Source organism: Mustela lutreola, chromosome 9 (assembly GCF_030435805.1).
Source record: "Mustela lutreola isolate mMusLut2 chromosome 9, mMusLut2.pri, whole genome shotgun sequence".
NCBI classification, from domain to species: domain Eukaryota; kingdom Metazoa; phylum Chordata; class Mammalia; order Carnivora; family Mustelidae; genus Mustela; species Mustela lutreola.
The window spans coordinates 120988108-121015019 of NC_081298.1; the positions used below are offsets into that span (position 1 = coordinate 120988108).

Here is a 26912-nt window from a genome sequence, read left to right on the forward strand (position 1 = left end):
GGAGGGGTGGATGGTTGGATAGAAGGTTGGATGGAAGGATGGATGGATGGATGGGTGGATGGGTGGATGGATGGGTGGATGGGTGGAGGGGTGGATGGTTGGATGGAAGATTGGATGGAAGGATGGAAGGATGGATGGATGGATGGGTGGATGAGTGGATGGATGGGTGGATGGGTGGAGGGGTGGATGGTTGGATGGAAGGTTGGATGGAAGGATGGATGGATGGATGGGTGGATGGATGCACAAATGAAAGAATAAAGGATTGACAACGGACAGAATCAGTTAACCTCTCCTAGGGAAATCAAAGCAAGCCTATTCTCCCCACATAGCTCTGCTGATTCGACTACCTAATGTAGGCTCTTGGAACAGAGGGGACCCGTGGAAGTGGGGTGACACAGGGCGACCTTTTACCACTCTGCCAGCTGAGGCCTGGGCCCTCCCATGACTCGCCATGTCCTCTGCATCCTGTACACAGCTAGACTTTGGTCATGAATTAACTCTAAGGCACCAGGGGCACGATTTGCTGGGGCAGGGGTGAAGGGTGTTGTTCTTCGGATCTGATGGTTTCTGTGGCCCCAATGGAGTCATGTGGGGGAAGGAGCCATAGGACAGTGGAGTCGCTAGGGATTCTTGCCTGTGAAACCACCATGTGGGTCCTTGCTTTCTACACTAAATGTTTCCCAGGCAGAGGCACAATCTGCCCCCAGGTTCCCGAAGCCTGTAAGAGGTCAGGAGGCTGAGGCAGCAAGAGCGGGAGGGACAGCCCCAGGGAAAGTGTCCCTCCCTTGTTCCCTGCCCATGGAGGAGCCTCAGGCACCACTTCCTCTTTCTTGAGAGACGGGAAAAGTGCCACCACACCTTCCTGTGCCTTGCAGATCACTCTAGGCTGGAGTCTCGGAGGGAGGGAAGAGAGGCAGGGACAAGTGGGGCAGGAAGGTGTGCAGGTGTCTGAGTGGTGGTGGGAGAGGGGACCAAAGGACACCCCTTTCTTCTAAAGAGACAGCAACTTCCTCTCCCTGCTCTCGTTCGTCTCAGGGAATGGCACAGAGCTGAGAAATGGTCCCTCTGCTGGGCTTAGCACTCGGCTCAGGGGACGTGAGACCTCTTGGCCTTGGTCTTCCCTTGCCCTTCATTTCACGAGAAAGTGAACCCTGTGGGTGCAGAAGGGAGCCCAGAGGTTTGGGGACCCTCTCCACTTGGGAGTGGTAGGAAGTGGTGGTTCCATGAGGTCAGCCTGGAGAGTTCCTGGGCCTGGAGGCATCAGGCCAAGGGGATGCTGGGTATGGACGCTGGCTGCGGGCAGCCATATCCTCCGCCAAAAATGCCACCAAGAACCCTGAGTAAGAGCCCACCTCCCTCGGCCTCCTTCGGAATGACACTCAGCGGCCAAGCAGGTACCAAAGGATAAATGTGCTGTATTACCATGAGTCCTAACGACAAACGCACTGCAGTAGTAAGCACATGATAGATACATAGAATTTTCTCTATATAGTCTGAACATAGATACAAAATAAGTTATACTTGTTTCTATTTTCCATCACAGTAGGAGTAGAGCATACAAAGTGATTGGTTCAGTGGCCACAAAGCAAGCCAAGGGAGAGACGGCGAAGGAGGGCGTGGGGCACTGAGGATGGTGAGGGGTGTCCCAAGGACGCGGCTGAGTCGCCAGGGCTCCGGCCGGGAGCCAGACCTCAGACCCCTCACGTTAGCCTTCTGAGCATTCGCACGAGGCCTACGCGATAAGGGCTGGTGGTCGCATTCGAGCTGGGACCATCCCGGCACAAGCAGCCTCCCGCAGGCCAGCCCACCCTCCTGCCGGCGCTGTCAGACTTCTGTGATTTTAGGAACATGGGCTGCATAGCCAGACGGCACGGTTTGCTTCTGGGATGTGACAGATGGCCAGACTGACGGCCCACGGAGTGCTGGCTGGCCCTCCTCCTTCTGCAGCCTGCCCCGGGAGGCTGTGGTGTGCCCAGCTTGCTCGGCTTGTCCTTGTGGCTGGGCAGCGGCTAGCAATGCTGGGATCCTGCGAGCGTCCCCACAGCAGAAGAAAGGGTCGGAGTCCTCTCTCTGTATGTGTGACCTCTGTGACTTTGGGAAGGTCACCTCAAATCCTGAGTCTCAAGCTCCTTATCTGCGAAGTGTGTGTGTGTTGGGGGGGGGTGATATTTCCCTCCTAGGGGGTGGTGAGGGCCGAGGGGGATAATGGATGTGAGGTGCCTCCCACAGCTCCTGGCACACGGGAGGGGGCGGACCAACGGCAGGAGAGTCTGAGCATCCAAACATCAGGGCTGGGCAGAAAACACACAAACCTCACAAAAATCTGTGGAACAAAGTCACTTTGACTGGCTTTGCGTTGAGGATTTCAGGCAATTTTTTTTTGCCTTATTTCCTGCCAATTTGTTCTCTTTTCTCTCTGGGTCTGGGACTCTTTGACATGACGTAGGAGTAGGGGTCAAGGACTGGTCTGTGCCGGCAGGCAGAGTTGAACCTGGGGAAGCGCAGAGCTCAGAGCCCTGTCTCTTCAAGTCCAGACCTGGCCAAGGATGCTTCCTTCCACAATCCCCATCCCCACCCCCACCCCCCAACAGCAGCCCCTCCCCTCGCATCTCTCAGCCTTGGAGCATTGCTTCCCACTGGGAAGCCAAAGAGGGGGAGATAGTACCCGAAACAATGCAGTGCCTATTAAGCGAGAAGCATTTTCCATCTGCTCCAAGCCTGGAGGCAGGTGGGCCCCCTGTGGGTGAGCAAACTGCCTCTGTGGGAGAAAGCAGGTCTCCCGGTGGTGGGAGAGGGGAGGGAAAGACAGATGGGGACCTGGGCTTGAGCCTGAGGACCTGGGAGCGCTCCTGTGCTTCTACCAATGCCAAGAACTTGGAGATGTGTCCAAAGCCCAGCCTGGAAGCCTGGGGGTCCCTGCCCCTCTCTCAGCTGCAGTGCAGTTTTCAAAATCTGTGTGTGCAAGTGTGTGTGTGTGTGTGTGTCTCCTGCCCTCCTATCTCCTCCAGCCCCTGCCTGCTCCAAACCTCCTCCGCCCGTCACTCGGCCACTTTCCTCTTGGACGGGGGCAGCAGGTGGGCGGGCAGCTCATTGGGCAGCTCATGCCCCTCCAGCTTGACCTTGATGAGGTGGTTGGCCAGTGCAAACTCCTCGTCGTCCAGCATGCCGTCCTTGTCGATGTCAGCCAGCTTCCAGATCTTGCCCAGCACGCTGTTGGGCAGCTTGGAACGCACCATCTCTTTCTTGGCGTTGGCCCCTGTGATCTTGCCGTCCACTGGCGACAGGGTGTAGAAGATCTCGTCGTACATGGGCTTGTCCCTGGCCACCACCCACTCGGCGTCATCGATGCCCTCCCCGGCGCCCTCCCCGTAGCCGTGCCCGAAGGGGCCGTGCAGGGTGCCCTCGAATGCTCCGCCCTTCACCATCTGGATGGGCCGCTGCGTCTCCTCCTGCCGCACCAGCACCATGAGCTGGGCGATGTCGTGGGCCAGCATGTCGTCCACCACCTCCAGCAGCTTGCTTTTCAGGGGCTGGAATTTGCTAAAGTCCTGGGCCTGCAGCTGGTCCTGCAGGGAGAGAGAGAAAAGAAAAAGTGGAGATAGAACACCAGGGAAGGAGAGCTTTCTCCTTGCTGGGGATGCTGCCTTCTGCGAACGCTGGAATGTTCCCAGCCCTGGAGGCTAAAAAAGCCAATCACAAAATAATAAAATAACTGAAGGATGTGAGAGAGGAGGAGAGAAAAACAGCACATTGGCTCCGGGTGGAATTTCTGCAGGAGAGAACAGGTGCAGGGTCTGGGGAGGAGAAAGAAATTGAACCAATACCGGTTGCTCCATTTAGCTGGATTCCCTCTCATATTTAAATGGATAAGAGATAATTAAATGTCTCTTTCGCTAGTTCTGGCTACTGAAGGGCAGTTCCTGAATGCTTTGGCCTCTGAGCCTGGGGTGTGTACCTCTTTCTGGGGCTGTTCCTAAGTGCCCTGGCATGTGTCTCGTTGGGGGATTTTGCTCCGCGGGGCCTCCCAGGGAGGAACACCATATTCTGTCCCCATTCAGGGAAGGAAAGACCGAGGCAGAGGCAAGTGAACACCAGTCATAATAAAAGCCACAGCTCATCCCCAGACCAGTGATTCTTAACTCAGGATGCTCATCAGAATTACGTGGAGAGAGTTGTTGACTATCGGCTTCTCTCCTGGAGGTCCGGACACGGTAGGCGCAGGCAGGCATGCAGATTCTGTAAGAGCTCCCCTCCCAGCGTCCCCCGACAGCCACTCCACATGGCAAAAGAAATGGGTTCCCCTTTGCACGTCTCTGCGAGTTTGAGAGATCCCGGGTTTGGAACACCCAGCTCCCTGGCCTTTTCAGTCACAAGGTGAGAGCTCTCTGCTCCAGCCTTGGGTCTGGCCACAGCATCTCAGGACACTGGGTACAGGGGATGCCTCAGGGACAAGCACATCGAGTTCACTGCAGAAAAATTCAGAAAACACCCACAGCTACATTTCAAGAGTGAATGTTAGCTTGTGCATTTCTCACCTCCCTTCTAAGGCAGGGCTGAACCTGGGAGGGAGTGGGGGCTGGGGGGGGGTGGTGTGCTTTCCTCCTGCCCTTGGGGCATAACCTCCCAAGGTCCCTGGCACCTCTCCCAGCCTGTCCACAGCTAGGGGTGTTTGGTGGGCTGCCAAACAGGTATCCTAATGTCTTCTAGGGGGTGCGGTGGGTATCCCCGTCACCCCACACATATGCCCCACCAGGATGGCTGTTTATGTGACTGGTTCAGCGTCCCTAACAACGGATCCTAACACGGGACTGGCAAACAGATGAGAAAGGATTTCTCCCATTAGAAGTGGGGTCATATGGGTCCTTTCGAATGTTTTCTTTCCCCAGTGCTGGCTTGCAGATCATGACGCTCTCAACAGAAGGAGGGGCCAGAAGTGGGAAGTATTCCAAGCCACAGCTGAGTGGCGAACCTGAATTATGTTAAAGTGATTCTGAAATCAGTAACTGGCTCCCTAGTAGGTGGTTACAGGAATGAACGGATACATGAACAAAGGCGTACTTTGAATGTCTATTTTTTTCTTTCTCTCTTTTGGCCCATAAGAAACTAAAAATGCCTACTTGCGACTCCACTGACGTTCTGAACCTCCGGTCTTAAACTGAGAAACAAGCTCCCAAGTCCAGAATCCAAATCAGCAACAGGAGTACAGTCAATCTTACTACGACACCTGTTGCTATTTTTAAAAATGCCCTACTTCTTAGAAACCTTTTATTTTTAAATAATGATAGGACCATGAGATGTTGCAAAAATTGTGCATACAGAGAAGTCCCTGGTGTTCACTAGCCAGCTTCCCCCAGTGGTGACCCCTCACCAAATTGGACCCTGCCTTTTGAGCGCATAGTCTGTGCCAAGCTCTGTGCTAAGCACCTTGCAAATATTATCTCACGGAAGCTCATAACATCTAAGAAGGTGCGTACTTCTGGAGTCTCAGGCTACAGAAGAAGAGACAGAGGTTCAGAGAGGATCCAGTTGGTATAGTCTGGTGGTTTCCTGCTTGGACTGTGGGGACAGCTTCTGGCTCTTCTATTAGCACTTGAATGAGCACCACTCTCAGAAAACTGCCAGCTGTTAATTACAAAGGTTAATTACCTTTGTAAACCTTAGTTTGCTCGTCTGTAAAAGGATGAAAAGGTCTTCCTCAAAGGACTGTATTGGAAAATAACATGAGAAAGCGGGTGTTATGGCCTCTGGCCCAAGACAGAGGCCCAGGGTGTACCCTGAGGATGGCAAGACACTGTGCAGACTTCTGTTTCCCCATGGCTTGTATCCCACCTTGCTCCCAAGTTGGGGCTCAGGGGTAAATGTAAACACTTGAGGGTCTAGAGAACCCATGTCAGGTGACATGTCATTTTGCATGGAATGATGGGGGACTTCAAGCCTGTGGTGGCTGTGATGGGGGGTGGTTTGTACACTGGAGGTATCAGGCCCCAAACATCATGGATGCCCCTGTCTTACTGGGAGCACTGGAGCTCCGTGTTGCCCCTGTCTTACTGGGAGCACTGGAGCTCCGTGTTCTCCCCGGGCCCGGATAGGACACCTGCTGGCCAGTGGCAGTCCAGCAGGGAGGGCAGAGCTGGGGCCATCTCTTTGCCTTCGGATTCTGGGTCAGCTTCCTTCTGGAGCCTCCAAGGCTGGCCTTCTCCATTGTCGGGCTGCTCGGCCAGCTCGCATGACATTGTCCCTTGTCCTAGAGCCCCTGAACCCTAGTTACCTGCATCCTCTTGAGGTTGGGAAAGTCCCCAGGTGAGATCTGGTGCTCCCGCTCGATGCGGCCATAAATCTCAGCCAGGTTGTTCACCAGCTCCTTCTTCTTATTCTCCTTCCCAAACACTGACGGCATCTCCTTCTTCAGGGAGCTGATGATGTACGCGTGAACCTGAGACACAGGGGTGGAGAGAAACCTTCAGATCCAGGCCTTTCCTCCGGGGGTGCCTCCCACCCATCTCTTCCCGTGGATCCCTCCCCCTGCTGCTGCTACTTCTGCTTCTGTCTCACTGCCTCGCCCTCCCCTGTGGCCTCCAGCCTGAAGCTGTTTTCCTAGATCCCAAGGTAAGGGCGAGATTACGGGGAGGTTAAGGTCAAGGCAGTACTAGGCATGGGAATACTGCTGATGGGGCTGGTGACGAGGGAGATGACCACAGCTAACATTTCCAGAGCTCTCTGAGATGCCAGACACTGCGATGGGGGCTGCTACGTTCCCTTTTTAACTTTATCCTCCTACCCTTTCACAGCAGAGCTGCGGAGATAGGCACAGAGACACCTCGCCAGGGCTGGGATCACAGCTGGAGAACCGTGGAGGTGGGCTCCAATCTGGCCGCCTGGTACCCGGGCCTGTGACCATAACCACTAGGCCATCCCGCCCCCGGCTGCCTGAGTGGGGACAGCCGGGTGCCCTCGACGCAGGGGTTCTAGATGGTTGTCAGGAGGGCAGGTGATAGCTCAGGGCTGTGGGCGGCGGCCCCCTGCTCTCGGCGCTGACCCTCCCCCACTGCCAACCCGTGCGTTTCCCTGGCCACAGCCTCACCTTGGCCAGCCTGGCTCTCTTGATGAGGTCGTTGAGCTTGCGTAGGGCGGCATTTCGGGGCAGACTCTGAATATCTCTGAACAGGTCCTGCTCCTCGGCCTCGAAGAGCTTCCGGTTGTCAGGGATGAGGAGCGGGTGGGACCAGAAGGAGCCGATGTAGACTCGGATCACCTCTGGGGTGTTCACGATCTTGCCCAGGGACCACATGAGCGCCCCATAGACCCGCATCAGCTGCTGGGTCTCGATCTGGTCCGCCTTGTTCAGCACCACGCGCATCTTGTCCTCGTGGTTCTTGAGGGCCTTGATGACCTCGGAGAACTCGTCCGAGATGTCCAGCTTGTGGGCATCGAAGAGCAGGATGATGCGGTCCACCCGCTCGGCGAACCACTCGAGGACAGCCGCGAAGTCGTACCCTGTGGCAGAGGGATGGTCAGGAGGGGGGGCCTCGGGACGCAGGGAGGGGTTCAGGCAGAGGCAGCCAGCACCGCAGACACAAGATGGTCTTGGGAGTCAGAGCTGGGTTCTGATCCCCGCGCCTCCACAGGCTCACTGACCTTGAACATGTTACTCCGTGTCTCTGAGCCAGCATTGCCCTTGCCTGTAAGCTGGCAGAGTAACAGCGCCTAATGCATGGACTTCCAAGAGCCAGATACACTCAAAGCCCAGCACGTAGTTGCTATTAACATGATGACCCCATGTAGTCGTCTTATTCGGGCGGAGGGGCCCTCACCATTCAGGGATGGGGCTCAGGAAAGTGCCTCGGGGCCAGTCTCTGCCCAGCAACAAAGTAGGGGCTCGGTCAGTGCCAGGGAGGCACTGTGGCACTGTGACTCAGCCAAGACCATCTTGCTTGTCGGAGGCAGCCCTGGGGGCATGGTACTGCTCTCCAACCCCAAGTTCAGAACTTGCTCTGGTTGGCAAGACGACATCACAGCCTCATTCCCATCCTCCCCACAGCACCCTATAAGAGAGGCAGGGTGAAGAGTCATGAATGGGGCCATGTGGGGGGAGGGGGCAGAACCACGGTCAGAGCTCCTGTCTTCCCACCCCAGGTCAGGCCCTCTTACCACCCCTCCATGGGCTCAGGAAAGCAAAGGGGCCAGAGAGGCTGTGGAGAAAAGAAGCTCCTCCCCAACCCCAACTCTCTCCAATCCCCGATGGCACCAGCCATGCAAGAAGGGGCTCAGCAGTGAGGGCTTGGGGAGAGTAGGGGCAAGGCTGACAGGGTGGGGGCGGGGCGAGAGCAGCACCAGGTCAGTGTCACCAGAAGAGGACAGCCTCCGGCCCATTTCTGACCCCTTGGCTGGGTGACGTGCCCCTCGGTGTTCTCAGGATGTGCTCTGAAGGGGTCTCCTGAGAGCAGTGGCTTGGGAAGCCCACTTCTAGTTTCTGCTCGGCCATGAACTTGCTCTGTGTTCTTGGGCAAACAGACTTCATCTCTGGTCCCTGGTCTCTTTGCCTGTCGAAGCAGGGTGGCTGGACTGGAAGATCTCTGCGCTTCCCTTCTTGCTTTGAAGACTAGCGGTGGAGGGCGGAGAGCACGGCAGGATGGATGTTGGGGACACACAAGGAAGCCCTCGCAGGACAGGGAGAAAGGAGGCTGGGGGCCTCTGACTTCAACACCTCGGGGTGCCTGTGTGAAGTCCGCTCCTGCCTGAGGTCCAGCGGACAACTCCGGGAAGCTTTTCTGGGATTTTATAAGCACAGAGACTTCCGATTTATCTTCCTGCTTTTGTGAATTCTGTGTGCTCTGACAGGTGTTGTCAAAGCGCCAAGTCAGCAATGCCAGGCGCCTTTTCCCCCCGTTTGGCTGTGAGGGCTCTGAGGATGGAGCAGGGAGGTCGTGGGCTTCCTCTGAAGCTCGGCCTCCTGCGCCCAGCTGGTTAGAACCTAGCAGCCTCCAGCACGGGTCACTGTGTCCCGGACTGGGCTTATACACAACCAGGAATGGGAGCGTCTGAAAGGCACGGACTGGAAAAGGGCATGGGACTAGGTGGCTCTTTACTTTCTGTGTGGCCTTAGCAAATGTGAACCTCTGCTTTCTCAGCTGTACGGTGGGGATACTAACCCCCAACCAATAAGGGATCTGTGGTAGAGCCATGGCGATGGGATCTAAGAGCGGAGGGAGAGTCTGGATCAGTCCGGGGGCTCTGCCCTCACTTCCAGGGCAACAGGCTCCCTTCCCCCAGGTGGTCTCTGGAATGGCTCGGAGATCCCCCAGCAGGAACCCCTCAGCACCTGCAGCGGCACAAGGGCTCGTGATGTAGGAACTAGCAGGTGGAGGGAGACTCCAGCCCCAAGAGACTGAGCGGTGAAGCGAGTTACTGGAAGCCTGGGGCTTTCGGGTAGCCAGTCTGCGGGCTCCCAGAGATCCCGTCTGCAGGCATCAGGCCCAGAGACCAGGCAGCCTGCGGGATCTGAGGCTCTCCCCACTCACCCCCAGGCTCCAGAGGACTGGAAAGAAGCATTTCTAAGCAATGCCAGGCAGGAGGAAATCAATGAGCAGAACACAAGAAGCCAGGCCACTCCTGGATCACCCCCCAGCTTCCTGCAGCGTGCAGGGTAATGCAAGGGAGCTGGCAGCACGTTTTTTTGTAGTTCCAGCCATACCGTCCATCTGAGCCTCCTCAGAGCCTGCACGCCTGTCTTACAGGGCAGGGAGGGGACAGGGAGCTTAGGAGCCAGTCAAGCTCCCATGGGTGGGACTGGAACCTCGACCCTTGCCTCCTGTCCACACTCCCTTCTCAGGCAGAGCCGTGTGTGAGGCTAGAGCCCAGATGCTGGAGCGCGTGAAAGGTCCCATCTCACCCCAAAAGCTCTCTCTCGAGATTTAAAGACATCTTAGCAAAAGAGAGATAAGAGTGCATCGATTTTCAAAGTGTGGGAAGAGTTCAGATGACTGGGGGAGCAAATCATACTGCGTGCCTCCTAGAGGTAATGCTGAAAGTGGCCTGACAGATGCATCATGGGCCTCCGAGGACCACAAGGCTGCCGGCCAGCCCTCGTGACGGGTGTTAGGACCCCGCTGTTCTCACTGCCCTGGCGCGTGGTGCCCACAAAGCCATAGGTGGGCAGCATAGAGTTAGGGCCCAGGTGTCCCTAAGTGTGGATCCCACTCCGATGAGAGTCCCAGGATGGGCCAGGGACATGAGGCTGCAGGGACCAGCCCAGACCCTCCAAGGCCTCCCCAGGGGAACTGTAGGTTGGCATCTGCCCCCATTCAACTCCCTGCACTCTTCTTGGGCAGGAGATGACAATGTGCTACAAAGCCGCTACACTGGGAATCAGGAGACCTGAGTTCCTATATCAGCTTTACGGCCTGGGCGTGGTTTTTACTGCTGTGGCCCCACTGAGCTCGCCTGTAAGGGAAGGGGTTTCCTTGGAGGGATGTGAGCAAATGTGAGGTGGCTTTCCTAGGGTGGGGCCTGTGGGGATTTCCAGCCAAGAAGAAGCCAGGAAATATGGTTCCCAAGTGTGAGGACACTCAGGCTTCCGGAGCCCTCCCACTTTTGCTGCATCCTTGCTTCTTCCCAGTAATGAGCCGGGGCCTGGGCACACCCTGTCCCTTCCAGGAACTGGCTGCTTGCCCCTGTGCTGCCCCTCCCTGTGCATCTTCTTCCAGAGACACGTGCTGGCCTGGGACGTCCTGGACTCAGGTTCCCGGATGTCCCCTGCTTCCTCTCTTTCCCTAGAACCCCCTCCAACAGGCCTGGGTAGAGAGGTCACACCCTCTCTAGGACCACACTTTTTCCAGCTCTAGCCCAAGGCTTGGGGGCTCCTTCTCATGAAGCCTGACCCCAGGGGAGGCCTTGGGAGCAGCTCACTTTCCAGCATGTGGCACCCTGGGGTGCCCATGCACCCAGATTTGATAACGTGGCCCCTTTTTGCTGGTAAGCCACAGCACTGTGCCTGGCATGAAACTCAGCCGATGGAGAGAGGGCTGGATTTCAGGCTTTGCATGCCTTTCCACCTGGTGATCTCGCACAGAGCCCAGTGGCCAGACTCCCCCTGGGGCCCTGCCCTGTCCGAGATGGCTAGAGGTGGGGAAGAAGCACCAAATCCGTGGTGCAGCCAAACTCAGAGCACGGAGGGCCCCAGGCAAGAGGCCATACAGAGAGCGTTTGGTTCTATGCATTCCCTTGTGTGTGTGTGGTGGGGGGTGGCGTGTGGAGGAAGGTATGGGCGTGCGTAGATAAGAAGGTATATGTGTGTATAGGTAGAAATTGGAACTGCCAGGTCCTCTGGCCAAAGGTGAGTGAGGATTGGAGAGGCTCTGCACACTGGAAACTTTCCTGATACCTGTTGGTGTCTGATGCCTTCCATTCTCAGTCTCCTTGGAGTGCGGGGGTGGGGGGAGGGAGCACTGCCCCAGGCTGGAGATATGGTGCAGGTGCCCAGCTCCCAGCCCTGGTTTTCATCACAGACTGCTCTTGTCTGCAGCTGCATTTATAGTATGAACTTTGGAAGGCAGAGAATAAACTGGCTTATGTAACCATTCATGGGCCCATCACTTCTAGAGGTCTGTGTGGGGTAGGAAGTGATAGGAAGGACAGGCAAGAAAACCAAGCACCCCATTTGCCAAGGGCAGCCCCTGAGGTCCAAAGATGAAAGTAGGAGAGAAGATACAAGAATAGGAAAAGAATAGAATGGGACAGGAGCTGAGGAGGGCAAAGTCCCTGGAAGCAGGGCTGCCACACACAGCTGCACAGGGTGTGCACTGTACAAGTGCATGGGAGGCCATTCACATTGATCACCCTGCCATTATGCAACAGGCAACCCTGGCTAGCAGATAAAGGGGAAAGAAGGGAGCTCACTGTGATCCAGGCTCAGATATGATGTCTGTGTTTCCATTACCATCTGTAAATCTCACAGTCATGGGATGGGTACCATCATCCCTTGTTACATAAGGGGACATAGGCTCAGGGAGAAAATGTGACCTATTGGGACCCATCTAAAACCCAGGGTTCCGAACTCACAGTCCAGTGCTCATAGAGGCCCTAGAGGCCAGAGTGCTCTCTGGACCCAGCTGTCAGACTGCAGGGCCTTGCAGAATGCCTCCCCTCACCCCCAGGTGGTTCATATTGAGAAGCTGTGGCTCTCCTGAGGCTTCCTTAAGGAGACCCAGGCTGCCAAGTGTGAAGCAGTAAAGCTCCTTTAGGTCTAAACCAGGGGGAGCCCAGATGAACCTGGGGCAGTGGTGGTGAGGGGCTGGTAAGGACGGAGGGAGTGTTTAGGGAAACACATAGAAGCCGGACAGAGAGCCACCCGGCCTCCCCTCCACAGGGTTAGGACCAAGCACCATGGTGCTCATGGAGGCCGGAAGGAGAGGGCAGGCGGGCCTGTCTTTCCAGGGCCGTGGGTTTTCTGTCTCTAGACCAGCTCTTCCTCAGCCCCCGCACCACCAGACAGCCCAGAGGTGGGGAGCCCAAGCCCAGGCTCCCCAGACTCCCTCCATCGATTTGTTGCCGATGACATGGTGTGTTAACACAGGCCCCTCCTGACTGGCTGCCTTCTTTACCCTCCTGTCCCAGGTGTCCTCAGGTGGGAGAGGCAGAGCTTTCCTACTGGGGCCTGGCCCACCCTGCCTCCCTCCTGCTGTGAATCACATCCTGGGCACAGGCTCTGTCTTTCCTGCAGGACAGAACAGGGTCCTCAGGCCCCAGAGCAGGCTGTAGACCTGAGGGCCTCTCCCACCATCTCTCTATCTACCTGCTGCCAGGCCTGGCTGCCCCCACCCACACAGCCATGTTGAGTCCCCACAGGGCCAAGCCTGGTGCTGCCACTACAGAGAGCTGCTCACCTCAGGGAGGAAACTGAGGCAGCCAGCAGGGGTGCTCACGGTGGCCCAGTTCCGACACCACAGGCCTGTCCCCAGGCCAGCATGGGGGGCGCTTGGGCCTCCTTGGTACAGCCCCTGGCCTGTTGCCCGTGAGCCAGGGGGCTCTCCTCCCTGGGGCCCAGGAGCCTGGGCTTCAGCGGGTGCCTGTCCATGCAGGCCACACCCTTGGAGGAAGGGGCTTCCGAGCCCCACCACGATGGCCCAGACATGCCACAGGACAGATCTGTGCTGGCTGCAGAGCACAGGGGACCAAGGGACATGCGGGAGGCAGCCGTCACTTAAGGCCACTGCCCAGAGAACCCTGCCAGTCCCAAGCCCTTCCTTCCCAGAGGCTACCTTCTGAGTGCAGACTTGGCTCCAGCCCAGCTCCTGGCTCCAGGACTGGGGCGGGCACAGCTTCATCTGCTCTGCTTGCCAGAGACACAGAGAGGGCAGGGGGCTACCCAGGGCACACAGCAGGCTGTGGCCCGAGAGGCTCAAGTCAGGGGCCAGGTGTTGACTTGAGTTTTGGATAGCATCATAGACTCTGGAGCTAGAGAAGACCAGTGATGACGGTCTGTTTACTCATGTTTACTGAGCACTTGCTATGTGCCAAGCAGAGCTTGCTATCTGCCTCTATTATTTCTTTTCATCCTCAAACAACCCTACAAGGTAGACAGAATCATTTCCCCTTGTTTTATGGATACATCATTGAAGTCAAGAACCCTGCTCGAGCTCACTCAGTGAGGACATGACGGAGGCAGGCTTAGCTTGCTGGCCGTCTGGCGCCAGCGGTCCATCTCCTTGCTGCCCTGCCCAGGGACCTCTCTGGTGAGCAGTCGCCCCTTATCCATCTAGAGAGAACAGCCTTCAAAGTGCTGCTGCATACCCTGCTCCCCACTCTCACGCCCCGGAGCGTGCTCCCATCCCCACGTTCCTGGGCAGGCATTCGCCCTCCCTGCAGACGGCAAGCTCCCCAGCCCGGGGACTGTCGGAACTGCAAGAAGCCAATCAGGGTCTGGCCCCCAGTTGTGCCTCTTGGAGAATAAATACACCCGCTGAGGTACGGCAGATGCTGATGTCTCCTTTTCCAGGTGAGAAGACAGAAGCCAGCTGTCTCCTGAGCGAGAGTGGACACAAACTCTCCTCCGGCCCCCTGCCTAGGACTGTTCCACCCAGCACAAGAGGCAGTGCCTGCTCATCAAGGTACAACAAGGACCTGGGCTGGGGGTGTGGTGGTCTATCTCATAGGCTGGAGGCAAGAGAACATACCAGAAAGAACACAGCACAGGGCCAGAGCCGATCCTAGCAGGAGCCTTGCTTACCTCGGCTGATCCTCTGCTTCTCCCCCGAGAGGATGCCCGGAGTGTCAATGACGCTGATGCTCTCCAGCACTGGGTTGGGCAGCTGGGCACACACGAACCTGTGGGGCGAGAGCAAGCCCACGCTGTCCACTCGTTGGCTCTCACGTACCCTCCCTCGTCAGAATGGAGGTACAGAAGCCTGCTGCCTTCCAGTGTAGACGCTCAGGCTCTGGGCCAGACTCAGCCCCAGCACCAGGCCCAGGACCTTTGTGGAAGCTCCCTGGGTGACCCTGGGGCAGCCAAGGTCCTCCAAGGTCCTCCGAGGTCCTCCACTTGTAAACCCCTGCTGTGTCCAAACCTCGGTCTCCGCCCCCAAGGAGCCCAGCCTGGTGGGGAGAGGAGGTGTGTGCACGGGCAACCAGGATATGAGGTTAAATGGGACCTGCACCCTGAGGGAGGTCAGTGAAGGGCTCGGGAAATCCAAGGTGCAGAGACGGCTTTCGGGGACGGCTTCCTGGAGGAGGAGGCAGGGAGCTGGCCTTGATGAATGGTTCATGCCACCGAGGAACATTTATTTGGGCTTCCAGACGCCCTATGGTCAAGATAGCGGTTGAGTCTCATTAAAGGAGACATTTCTAGGGTTACATCCTAAAGTCTCAAAATACAAACTGGTAAACCTAACTTAGGTCCTTCTAAATTCAAGCCTTCTCTCTTAGATGCCATTTTTGGTGAATAAGGTATCTTATTCTCTCAGGAGGTACATTGGGCCTCCGCTGCCCAGCGAGATGGCAGCAGAGATGCAAGGGGGGGGGGAGGGGGCCGGTGACGCACAGAGGAAGGCGTCAGGGAAGGCTGCCCAGAGGAGTGGCCAGGGTGGGGCTGGGTGGGGACGCCGGGCCCCTCAAGCCTCCTCGTGAGGGCCTTAAGAGATTCGGATTTTATACTGAGGGCAACAGAAACCCACTTAGGTGGAGGAACATTTTAAACAAAAGAGTGACTCAGTCGAATAGGATGGTTGTCAGCGAGCCCAGTTTGGTTCGTCACGTGGGTGGGGGGCGTTCGTCACGTGTCCGGCGCTGGACTGGGTAATGGGATGGGAAAGTCCATGACAAAGCCCCTGTCCTATCGAGGCCCGTGGCTCCCATTATTCCTGAGGCCCAGCCTCTTTCTAGCTCTTAGGCTCTATGGCCCATTCAAGTATTCTGTGGAAAATTCCTCATTTTGCTGAAACTGGCCTGACCTGGGTTTTGGACACTTGGTGACCAGGTGGTGGGTGCACGGGGCTGGGGTCTGGGTCAGGGGCTGTAATTGAGGTTTCCCCCAGGCTGAGCTCCTGGAGTGACAGCGGGAGGGGGCTGAGGGAGGACCCCACTGAAGGGGACACCTGGTCACGGGAGCCATAGAGAAAAGGGGACAGAGCAAGCTGGAGAGGGCCTGGCCAGAGAGGCAGGAGGAGGGCCAGGGAGCTGAGAGGGAACAGGGCTCTAAAGGTACTGACAGCAAAGAGAGAAGGCCTAAGGAAAAGGTGGAAAGTACCCGCTGCTCATCACCGAGAGGTCCGGTGACCTTCACGGGGAATCTGTGATGAGGAACAGGGAGAAGTGAGGAGGTGATGTCTGGAAACTTGGCTGTGAAGGGAAGTGAAAACGGGGAAGAGCTAGTAGGATCCGCCACGTGGGGCCTGGGGGTTGGGGGGAGAGGCTGTCAAGAGGAAACACTCCCACGTGGAGGCGAGGGGCAGGGGCAGGTGCCGCTGTCACAAAGAGAAGGAATCCCCAAGGGAACGTCCCTGAGTGGCCGGCCCCGCAGCACCTGTGGGGACGGGAGGGGAAAGAGAGAATGCAGCTCTCCGCAGACGGGGCGGGTGACCTCAGCGCATGCACGGATGAAAACCCAACTCAGGGGCTCCAGGGATCCCGGCTTCCGTTTTCTCTAGAATAGGCGGCAAGGGCGTTTGCTGAAGGAGGAAGCTAAGGTGGTTGGAGCGTGCTTGCAACGGGACCTCTGGGCGGCAGGAGATGGGAGCCAGATGTCCGGGTGTGGCTCCCGTGGAGCTCCGCCCCGCCCCGCCCCGCCCCCTCCTACCAGCGGACACGCCCACGCCCGTCTAAACACCTGTCTGCTCAGCCCCTGTGCTGCCAGGGAATAGCCCGAGCCTCACAGCGCTGGGGGTTCTGCTCCCAGGGCTCCTGCAGCAAGCCATTTTCTTTCCTTCCTCTCTGCTTTTTTTTTTTTTTTTTTTTTTCCCCTCCCAGTTTTCTCTGCCTGAAACCTCCCCTCTCCCCCACCTTCTCAGCCTCATTTCACTCATCATTGAACACCCATGTCCAATGCCAACTTTTCCACAGAGGCCTCATCAGTCCTCTGGCCTTGGAGAAGGATATTTCTCTTACCCTATTTCACAGATGGGAGAAGTGAGGCATGGAGACATTTAAGATCCACGGTGCTCTGTGGTAGGACTTTGACCCAGGACCACCTGATGCCAGAGCCCATCCTCTTTGCCTTTACTCTAAATACCTCCTGTTAGAGAAAGTCGTTCACACTGTATAGGTGAAATGCCCATGCAAGCTTGTGGTGTGGCTCCATCTAGCACAAGGGGATCGGGGGCAGCCTGCGTCCTGGTGAAGCAGAGTAATAACGAGGAGGTGCCACGCACTCCCTATAGCTTTCATCCCTCAAACTGACCCAATGGCCCTGGTGTCTGCAGGCGTGCATTCGTCCCAGGGGAGGAGAGGTGACCTGTCCAAGGCCACACAGTGAGTTTAGTAGGAGAGGCTGTGCACAAACTCAAGCCACCTTCAGCCCTGGGTTCTTTCCACCCAGTGAGGACAATGTCCAGAAATAGAGAGGAAGCTTCCTCTACTTCCTTCCGGTTGGATGCAGATTCCCTCTGTGGTACAGCTGATCCCTGATCAACGAGGGGGTGAGGGGCGTCCATCCCTCATCCCACCCCACACAGTGGAATATTCATGTATAAATGGACCCACACAGTTCGCACCTGTGTTGTTGAGCTGTCAGCTGGATAGACAAGAGCTGGGAATGACACAGTACAGCCCTCTCTGCTTTACTGGAGGGAGGTGCAGTGACAGGGCTGTGATTTAACCGGTGTACCCTTCCCAGCTTCACAATCACGAGGAACTGGCCCAGATTCCTGCATCCCTAATCAGTGGTGACCCACTCAGTTACATTCCCAGCAAGAAAAGGGGCAATCAAGAGACTCTGGATATGAAGAAGGCAGTGAGCCTCCCAAGACCTCCTCTCTTCCTTCTCAAACTCCAAGAAGAAGAGAAGAGAATACTTAGGCTGAGTGTTTTCGGAGCACACACCTGTTCAAGAATGCGTTGCCAAAGGCGTTCAGCTTCCTGAAAGGTTTCTTAGGATCCACCACCAGGGCATTCCCGGGGACGATCCCCTCCACCTGTCCGTGCATCACAGCGATGAAGGAGTCAGTGGTTGGCTCCGGCCCAATCCTCATGCCGGGGAAGTCCTGTTCCAGGAGGTACCTGGCGGAAGGGAGCGCAGTCATCAGGCAGGGTTCTGTTTGCAAAGCAAAGCCGCGCGGGCAGGCGGCCATGCGAGTCACGGCAGAGGGGCAGAGGGACAGCCGTGACATTTCACGGCAGTGTCAGATTTCCAGGGATGGGGAATCCAAAGACCTTTGTGAAAGAAGTGAGATATGAGCTGAACTTAAAATACCTAATCTGTGCTTCTTGGTCTTTATCCTTCTCCCTCCCTGAATCAGTCACTGGGGGGGGCAGGGAGAAGCAGGATTTGGGCTCAGCAACAAAGCACGGATTGAGACTGAATTCTGCACAGAGTACAGCAGACTTGACAACGGCAGGTCGCCTGCTCAAGTACCTGCATGAACGCAAGGTTAGAGTGAGACCATCCAGAGATGCTGCTGGCTTGCCTTAGGTCTGTATTTCTTTATGTGGTTAGTCAGCCATTTAATATAAAATACAGAAACAGCTCCCACATCATATGGAGTGAAGGGCACACCATGAAAAGTCAGTCTCCTTCCCATCTAAGACTGTGGGTCCCACCTCCAGCATCAGAACCAGGCTGTGACCTGGGGTGGCAGGTGCCTCTCTCTGCTCTTCTCCAGGACTCGGCAAGGAGAGCCTGAGGCCACAGCTCCTCTCCACAGCCCCTTTTAGAAGTTTGCTTTTAGAGCAAACAGGGTGAGCCGGAGAATGGAGAGAAGGAAAGTGAAAGCCTCCAGGCCCAGTGGTCCTCAGCCCTGGCGGTGCACAGGAGCTACCATGCAGCTTCAGCTAACGGTACCCAGCTCCCTGCCCTCCCAACCCGAGGCCCTGCTCTGCTGGCTAGGGGACAGCGGGGAGGACTGGCCACTGGTCCTTTCTAGGAAATCCTTCGCTGATTCTAAAGTACAGCCTGGGTTGACAACCTGTTCTAGACCAACCTTCCCATCTCACTGATAAAATCACGGACAGTAGCATTTCCACCGGCCAGACATTACACTACTCACTAGGAGAACATTATCTTCTTCAGGCTTCACAGTGGCCCTATGCACGGGTACTGAGGAAACTGAGGCGTAGTAGGGTTATGTGCCTTTCTCCAAGTTCAACAGCTAGTAGGGCAGTGGGTACCCAAATCCCCATCCGTCTAACCCCAAGTCCTTGGCCCTTCAGCGGTCTTCTGTCCTGACAGTGAGTGGATTGAAGTCCCGCCGGTCAGGACAGAGCTGGGACTGGAGGCCACGACTCCAGGGCCTGAGCTCTCTGCCTGCCTTCTGCTTCCCCAGAATGGGCCTTGGAGCTCCAGCCCTGCTCTGCCTGAAAGGCAGGGAGCTGAGGAGACCTGAGGGGGTTTCTTAAAGCTCAGCGATGTCCTGCTTGTGCTTCAGGAAGTGTTCTGAGCCCTTCGTCTACTGGGAGGCACGGGGAAGCCACAGTGGGGTTGCTATGGGCTCCCTCCCCAAGGAGCCGGCAGAGGGGCTGCTGCCCAGGACGTCCCTCCTACCGCACTGGAGGGTGTGCAGTGGCCCTGGGAGGCCCATCTTCCTCGAGGATGGCCCACTAATCCAGGAGTGAGGGCAGGATTTTTTTCCCCAGAGAACCACTCTGAAAGCTGGCACTTGGATTGTGAGGAGAAAAAAGGACAGCACGTGTGGCTTTCTCAAACACGCCTCCTTCAGGGCCTCCGTGGAGGAGTAGGGAATCTCAGCAGCCCAGGGCCAGCGACCTGTTTCTCTAACCATGAGGGATATGCCCTTCAGGAGGGAACCTCACTGCCTTCCTCCACGATGTGGGAGATTATAGTTCTGATTTCTTAAGCACCTATCATGGGCCAGGCGCTGTTCTAGACTTTCCAGGGATTATCTCATTTCATCTTTGTATGTCAGATGTGAGCACTATGATCCTTCTCATCCAATGGGTCTAATAAGAAGACCCACCTCATAGGGTGTTCCAGGGGTCCAGTTACAGACCTTAAGCACTGAAACCAGTACCAGCCCCAAGATGACCAGTCACTGTAAAAAGGAGGAGTCAGAGGACAACGAATGTGCCCCAAGACATGCAGTCAGTGAAAAGCAGAGCAGGGATTCGAACCACGGCACTTAGACCTGAGAGTTCACAGTCTGAACCACTACATCCACTGTCTTCTTTCCTGCCTCGGGTCCCTGGACCAGGACATGGGAAAGGGCTGAGCCCCCCAGGGGACCGGAAGGAGGAGTAGGACAGGAAAGCTACAGAGGAGTATGGTTTGGCAGGAGGCTGGCCGGGGGCCAGGCCTTGGGGGAAAGTTGGGCTTCAGTGCCCACAGACCCAGGGATGTACTCATCTCCATAAACACCCACCACTGGGGTTCACAGCTCAGTCTCCAGGAGGGGGCTGCGGCACACAGAAGCAGTTGCTATGGGGGACCAGAGCAGGCCCGGGGCCGCTGGCTCTCCAAGGCCCCTCCTGGAACGTGCAGCTGCCTCATGAGATCACAGCTGTGCTCGGGAAACCCCATCCATTCCTGCCTGGGGTGGCGGTGGAGGGCGCACCTGTCCTGCGAGTGCTTGGGTGAGAGCCTTTGCAGGGCCCTCCTGGCAGAGTGTGTAGCAAGTGTGAATTCTGAGCCTGGAGCAGGGTGCTGGGCGTTATCAAAGGCCTTGAGGACAGCTGACATACAGACGAGTGGAAAGAAACAGGCCTGAGACAGCCTCAGGAATGCCCAGCCTGCAGAGGGCCAAACACAGTGACGAAATATCTTCCTGACACGGGCGCCTCCGATGCCGGCCCCGGGAGAGACACGGTGTACCAGCAGATGAACAAAGGAGGACGCTTCCTGGCACAATAGGGGCCACTTTCCAGGACATTCTGCAGCCACAGCCTCAGGCGGCCAAGTGAGCCTCTTGGCTAAACCCACGTGACCTGCAATTTGCTGACCACACATGGGTCTGGAGAAACACAGACTCCAACAAAGCCCCCAGCAGGTCCGGGGACACAGCCAGGCCGGGCAGAGAACCCCGGGCTTGGTGAATTCTCAGGGACATTTGGGTAGGGCTTGCAACACCGAGGGCCCCCTTATCAAAGCCACCACTGTGTCCAGAAAGGAAAAAGCCATTGAGGGATCTCAGGGCTGCTTCTCGACGGGGAGTGACACAGACCGCCTCTGTTGCCAGGCAAAAACATTCCCACAGCGGGGTAAAAAAGGAAAAGTTAATTCAAGCCTGGGTGGGAACAGCTGAGACGGGGACACACGAGAATGCGGACTGACGGCGGGCTGAGCACCCGCTGTGTGGCAGGTGTCCCTCCGGGCCCTTCCCCCGAATTCCCTCACTTCATCCGTCCCAGAAGCGCCAGGGGACGGCAGCACTACTCTCCTCGCTGCAGCTGAGCCAACGGACACAGAGGCTGCCCAGCTCTGCGGCCGAAGAACAATATTCAGAGGGCCTAAGACTGGAAAAGATGTGGGTCCGCCCCCCCGGCCCCCCCACCCCAGGCTGTCCAAAGCAAAATTAATAAATACTCCACCCTAATAGAGGTGTCAGGAAGCCCCACGCGTTTCTGGCTTTTCCATGATGACAATTTTTCTTCACATCTTACAAAGCAAATTATTTTCTAACATTTTCCTCATTTTTCGGTGTCCTGCTTGGCTGGCAATCTCGGCATGCGGCCTGCATTACTGGCAACCTAAGCACCCAGGGGAAAGGTGTGGGGCCAAGAATCTGAAGCCCGTCGTTCTCTAAAGTCTCTGCGTCCCCAGCAGCGGGGCCAGACCTCAGGCTGCAGCTCTCGGTCTGCATTTCTTTAGACCCTAAAGGCACGGGTCACTTTCCACTCTGTTACAGGTATTTGTGTTGTACGCCTGTATCTTTGGTCTCTCCAAGCCTGGGGTTCTTAGCTTTGAAACAGGGTCAGAACTATGATACTGGGGTATCTGGGGGACTCAGTGCCACTGTTGATTTCAGCTCAGGTCATGATCTCAGGGTCTCAGGATTGAGCCTGCCTTGAGCTCCCTGCTCACTGGGGGTAGGGAGCGTCTGCCTGAGATTCCCTCTCCCTCTGTCCCTTCCCCTGTGTGCGTGTGCTCTCTCTCTCTCAAGCACATAAAATCTTAAAAACCAAAATAATACTTGCCCTGTTGGGTAATACTTGTCTCAGGAGATTTTAGGGACACCGGGAAGCACCCCATAATCACAAAGTGAGATAGAAGATGGGAAACCCTTGAAGGCCATGCTGAGGATTGAATCGGCTCTGTGCTCCATAGAGCAGCCACTACTGTCCCTGGCACCCAGCAGCCTCTGCCACGGGACAAAGAGACCCCAGCACAGAGGAGACCCGCAGCCAGGCTGCCAAGGCCCCCACTAGCCTCTCTTTCCTGCCCCCACCCTGCGACAGGCCACCCACCGAGTCTACCACTGACCCAGCATTGCCCACTGTTCCCCCTTCCCACTCCGCTTCCAGCCCTTGGTGGTAAAGGCAAGATTCTGGCCTCTCTCACATCCCTCCCCTTTCCTTCCCCCCAACTGCGGTGGGGCTGGATAAGAACTTTCCCGGCCCTGCACTCTGCTTAGAGAATCAGCTAGAAGGAGAAGAGTGAATGATGGAGCCCCAAGCGCCATGCCCGTGCTACACTGCTACTGTCCCTTCCTAATCGGGAGAGAGACCCTACAAGGTGGTTGCAGCTAACCACACGTCAGAGAGGCGTGTGATCAGCTGCAACTTCCGGACGAGGCCTCTTGGCCGGTACTGTAGAGCCTGGACTCTGCTAAGCCAGCCTGGGTTCTTTCCATGGCCTTTCTCCACTGTCAGTGGGAATAGGATGGAGGCCTTTCTCCAGAGGCCCCCTCCTGCCAGTAAATGCTTCTCCTGATCGCCTCCAGAGACCTGACGTTCAGGCAGATCTAAAGCCAGACCTGAGGCAGGTGGACCCATTCCTCCAGCCCAGGGCCATCTGCTCCCTTGAGTAACATTCAGGTCTTGTAAGCGGTGGGCAGGATCCCCCACGCAGGGACCAGCAGACCACAGCCCTGACCGGAGAAGGGCATCTACTGACCTCGGCAGGAAGACAGGAGTGAGGCATGAAAGGGACTGTGGCTGGCACAGCGGACCCTGCAGAGGTCAGCGGGTCTACCTGGAACAGCGGCCCCTTTCCCTAGTCCTTTGGCTTTCTAGAGGGTCACTCTTCCATGGCAGAGATGCTGTGATGCCGGGGATGAGGCCTGGGCAGGGGGGACGCGTGGCGTTGTGAGGAAAGAAGGCACAACCCAGCCAAATGCTGACTCACCTTTGTGGGAGGATGCAAAAAGCTTCCTGAAGAAGTGGGGGAGGTGCAAAGGGCCTGCTGAGGGCTCCCCCCCCCCCCGACCCCCACCTCAGCCCGTGCTCACACTTTAGAGTCTGAGTTCCATTGTAGAAGGGCCTCGGGTCCTCACGACCAGCCTAGACCTTCCTGTGGAGGCCCAAGCAGCTTCGCTCTGGCAGCCCCAGGCCCCACACTCCATCCCCTGGTTCGGGGGCAAACATGCAAGGGAGTGGGGGGGGGGCGGGGGGCAGGTGGGGAGGTTGGAGGCTGCGGGCCAGTGAGAGGGAGAGTGAAGGGAGGCACAGAGCAGAGGCTGGAGGTAGGCTGCCAGGGCCAGAGGGACACAGAGCTACTGTGTCTGAAGAGGCAGCCTGTGTGGAGGGAGCAGCCACCACAGGCCAATTTATTGTTTATTTTATTACTGTCGGTTGTCGGGCCAGGGAAGTTATTTCAGGCAGAGATTATAGCCCATTAATTAGTTATTAGAAGAATGTTCTTTACTGCATGTTCTTCCTGAGACAAGAAATAGACGCCGTGCGCCGTGGCAAGTACATATAACTGAAAGTGTATGGGTACTCAGGAGGCAAAGGGCCAAGGGCCAGGAAACGAAGAGGCAAGTCTTTGTTTCCCAGGGAAAGTCCCTCACAGGTCCAGGCCCCGGACAGGACAGGAGTTGTGAGAATCACTGCGCTTGAGGCAACCAGCAGGGATGGGAGAGGGCGCTCTAGGCTACCCCCAGGGGGGCCTTCTTCACTCTGGGGAAGGGGCCTTGTATCAACCCACTCTCTTGGAAAGCAACTCAGAAATAGGATTCTGAACACCCAAATTAAAAAAAAGTAGAAACATTTTAAAAACACAGTGAAATGGTACAACCTTGGGCCCAGTGATTTCACTACTGGGACTCTCTGAGAAAACAGTCCAGCATGTGGAAAAAATATTATGCATAGAGGTGGGTATTCGGAGTGATTCTCCAATAGCAAAAAAAATTAGAAAGGACCCAAAACATTCCAAAGAAGTGGACTGGTTACAAATAATTACATGTACCTACAGTGAAGCATCATGTGGTTCTTAAAAATAAGATTACAAAGATTTTTAAAGTCACAGAAAAAATGCTCCATCTCTAAGTGAGATAAATTAGCATGCAGAATTACTTTATGGCATGACCTCAATTGTGTCATAAAATAGCTAAAAATACTGGAAGATAAACATATATAAAATATATAAATATCTCTATCTATTTATATGATATTTAAAATGATTTCCCCCGAGTTGTGGGCTTATGGGTGATTTCTTTTTTCTTCTTCCTCAAATTTATTCTCGCCTACATTTTTCAGTGGGGGAAAATAGCTGTTTAGTGGGTTTAAAGAAAAGGAGGAAAATATGTAATTTGGTTTTGGAGGGCTTCCCCATGCTCCAACCCCTCCCACCCTGCTGATGCAGTCTCCCTGGAAGGGGAGGGCTTTTGATGCTGGAGCTAAATTCAGTTACTACAGGAGTGGGGAGGAAGAGCTCTTGTACTTGGAGGATAAAAAGCGAGGGATCTGCCTCTCTGGGCCTTCCTGTCTCCCTCAGATAAGGAGTAATCTATCGGCACTTGACTCTGCCACTCTCTTAGACCCAGTAATAGCCAGCATGACTCAGGCAAAGCCAGGAGAGCGTCTCAGGCAAGAGGTACTTAAATCTGTCTGCGGCTCCAGGATCCTGCCCCTGGAGAGACTCGCCTTTCTCCAGCTTCCCTCCCATTCTGTAAACACCTCCTGGGAGCCTCCAGTAGCTCCGACCTCAGGCAAGGCCCCCAGGGAGCTAAGGCACAGTTGTAAGCTCTGGTGCTGCCAAAGGAGAAGATCTACATAATGTTCTAGGACTGAGAACCCAGGTGTGTCCAGAGGGTAGGGAGGGCCTGTACAAGGGCACGAGCCATCAGTGAATGGCCTGTGCTTCCGGCTGGGGCACAAACCAGGCCAGCTGGAGAACAGGGATTACAAAGGAAACCTTGTACAGAACCTAGGGAATTCAGAAGTGCCTTTGGCAGCGACGGGTGCCTAATGAATTAAGGGAAACGGATTCAATCAGGGCTTCTTGCTCTAAGATTCCATGTATATTTGTGCATTTTTGTGTATATGGACGTGTATTTTTCTAAAGATAGGGCCACAGCTTTTGACAGATTTTCAAGATTTTTCGAAGGATATATGAACCTTTTAGATCCATTAGAGCCCTTGTCGTTCTTACAACATAAGGTATCCAAAGCCAGTAGCTCCCCACCCCTCCCCGCCAGTCCCTAACTTCTTTAGAAATCACTCAACCCCTCATAGCTGCTGAGTCCAAGGCTGTCCACCCCACAAAGGCAAAACCGATCTGGTGTTCTGTTCAGACATGACATGTTAGCATGACGCAAGCCCTGCTCTCAGGCGGCTTGGGTACAAGCTTGGTGTTAGAGAAAATTAGTATCTAGAAAATCAGTAACCAGACTGTTAACTTTCCCGCTCCCCTTGCCAAACAAAGCACAGAGCTTTGCATGTCACAGGTGCTCAGCTCGTCAATATTTGACCAGAATGGAAACAAGATTTGATTTGAATGGAAACAAGAGCGCACTGCACAAAACCTTCTGCCGGAGACGCGCACCACTGATTTTGGGGGGCCACCGCCCCCATTGCCACACTACAGGAGTCTGACTCCACAGAGGGCCACGGAGCACCTGCAGCGGCTTGGCAATGGCTTTGAATGAGGCCAGAGGAAACTGCCTGGCCTTGAGGGTCGTGTGGGACTAAGGACTGGAGAGAGGCCTGTCCTGAAAAGATGGGAAAGATGGTCTTCACTCCGGTGGACGATGTACGGACCTCTCTGAGTGCAGGGTGGGCAAGCTGACCCCTTGAGGATCCCTTTAGCCCTAGGATTCCATTATTCCCGGGAATAGATGACTCACGCTCAGCACCATGGGCATTTAGCCAAGCATCTCCTCCCATGCATCTCAGCATCCCAGGTGGGCATCCTCCTCAGTTACACGGCTTTGGACAGTCACTCAACCCCACTCCACCTCAGTCATCTCACCTGCCAAGTCAAGGGGCCGGCTGACACAATCTGCCCATGTCCCTTCCACCGCTGAAAGACTAGTTAATGTTATTACTGAGACATTAAGATCAAACAAGGGAGAAGAAAAAAGCATTCTGCTTCTGACACTGCTTCTGTCCAGTCTGTAAGTAGGAGCTCTGGTCAGAGCAGGAAACGGATAAAAAGAAAGACACATGGCACTGCCCTAGCCCACCTCCTCTGCTGCAAAAGCCTCCATGTGAGTGGCTGGGCCTTTGAAAAGACAAGGGAGGTGGTCCTGGCCATGAACGGCTTGCTCCTAAAAAGCGAGGGTGTGAGGCATCCCCAATCAGTTTCAGGTGCTCTTGTGACCTGGAGCTTTCTCACCGGGCCTCCTGGGCCTCAGTTTCATCATCCGTAAAATGGGGACGGCTCTGAACTTGCACGCTTCGAACGGACCTCTGGAGCCAAGCGCTAAGCCCAGCAGAGAGGCACTAGGTAGGAAGTGGGGGATGGGACCAGCAGTGAGATGGTGGGGTAAGCTTTGGACACACAAACACCGGAATGTCTTCAGCGCCCCCCACGGAAGGCTTCCCGTGTGTCCCCAGGCAGGAGGGGCCACTGGGGCTGAACGGAGGCCCTGTGCGCTGGGCGGTGGGGTGGGCTGCCAGGGCCCTGGGCCGGCTCACCTGATGAAGGTGGTCTTCCCAGTGGAGTACTGGCCCACCAGCAGGACCATGGGCTTGTTGTCGAAATCAGCATCCTCCAGGGCGGGCGAGTGAAACTCGTGGAAGCGGTAATGCTCTTCCAGGGGCAGCAGCTTGGTCTTGTAGAGTTTCTTGAGCCCGTCGCTCACGGTCTGGAAGACCTCGGGGTCCTTCCGCCGGCGGTCGTCGGAGCCCAGCCAGCTGAACATCGCGGCCGC

The 26912-nt window shown here is 55.9% G+C and overlaps 1 protein-coding gene across 1 annotated transcript; it reads right to left on the reverse strand.

Moving 5' to 3' along the window:
• Positions 1–1395: 1395 nt before the first annotated feature.
• EHD3 (EH domain containing 3) lies at positions 1396–26912 on the reverse strand. Its single transcript, XM_059188694.1, has 6 exons — positions 26677–26912; positions 17530–17706; positions 14225–14322; positions 7082–7494; positions 6269–6433; positions 1396–3566 (listed from the first exon to the last, which is right to left on the reverse strand). The coding sequence occupies exons 1-6, from the start codon at positions 26901–26903 to the stop codon at positions 3039–3041; spliced, it is 1608 nt and encodes a 535-aa protein (XP_059044677.1). The 5' UTR covers positions 26904–26912; the 3' UTR covers positions 1396–3038.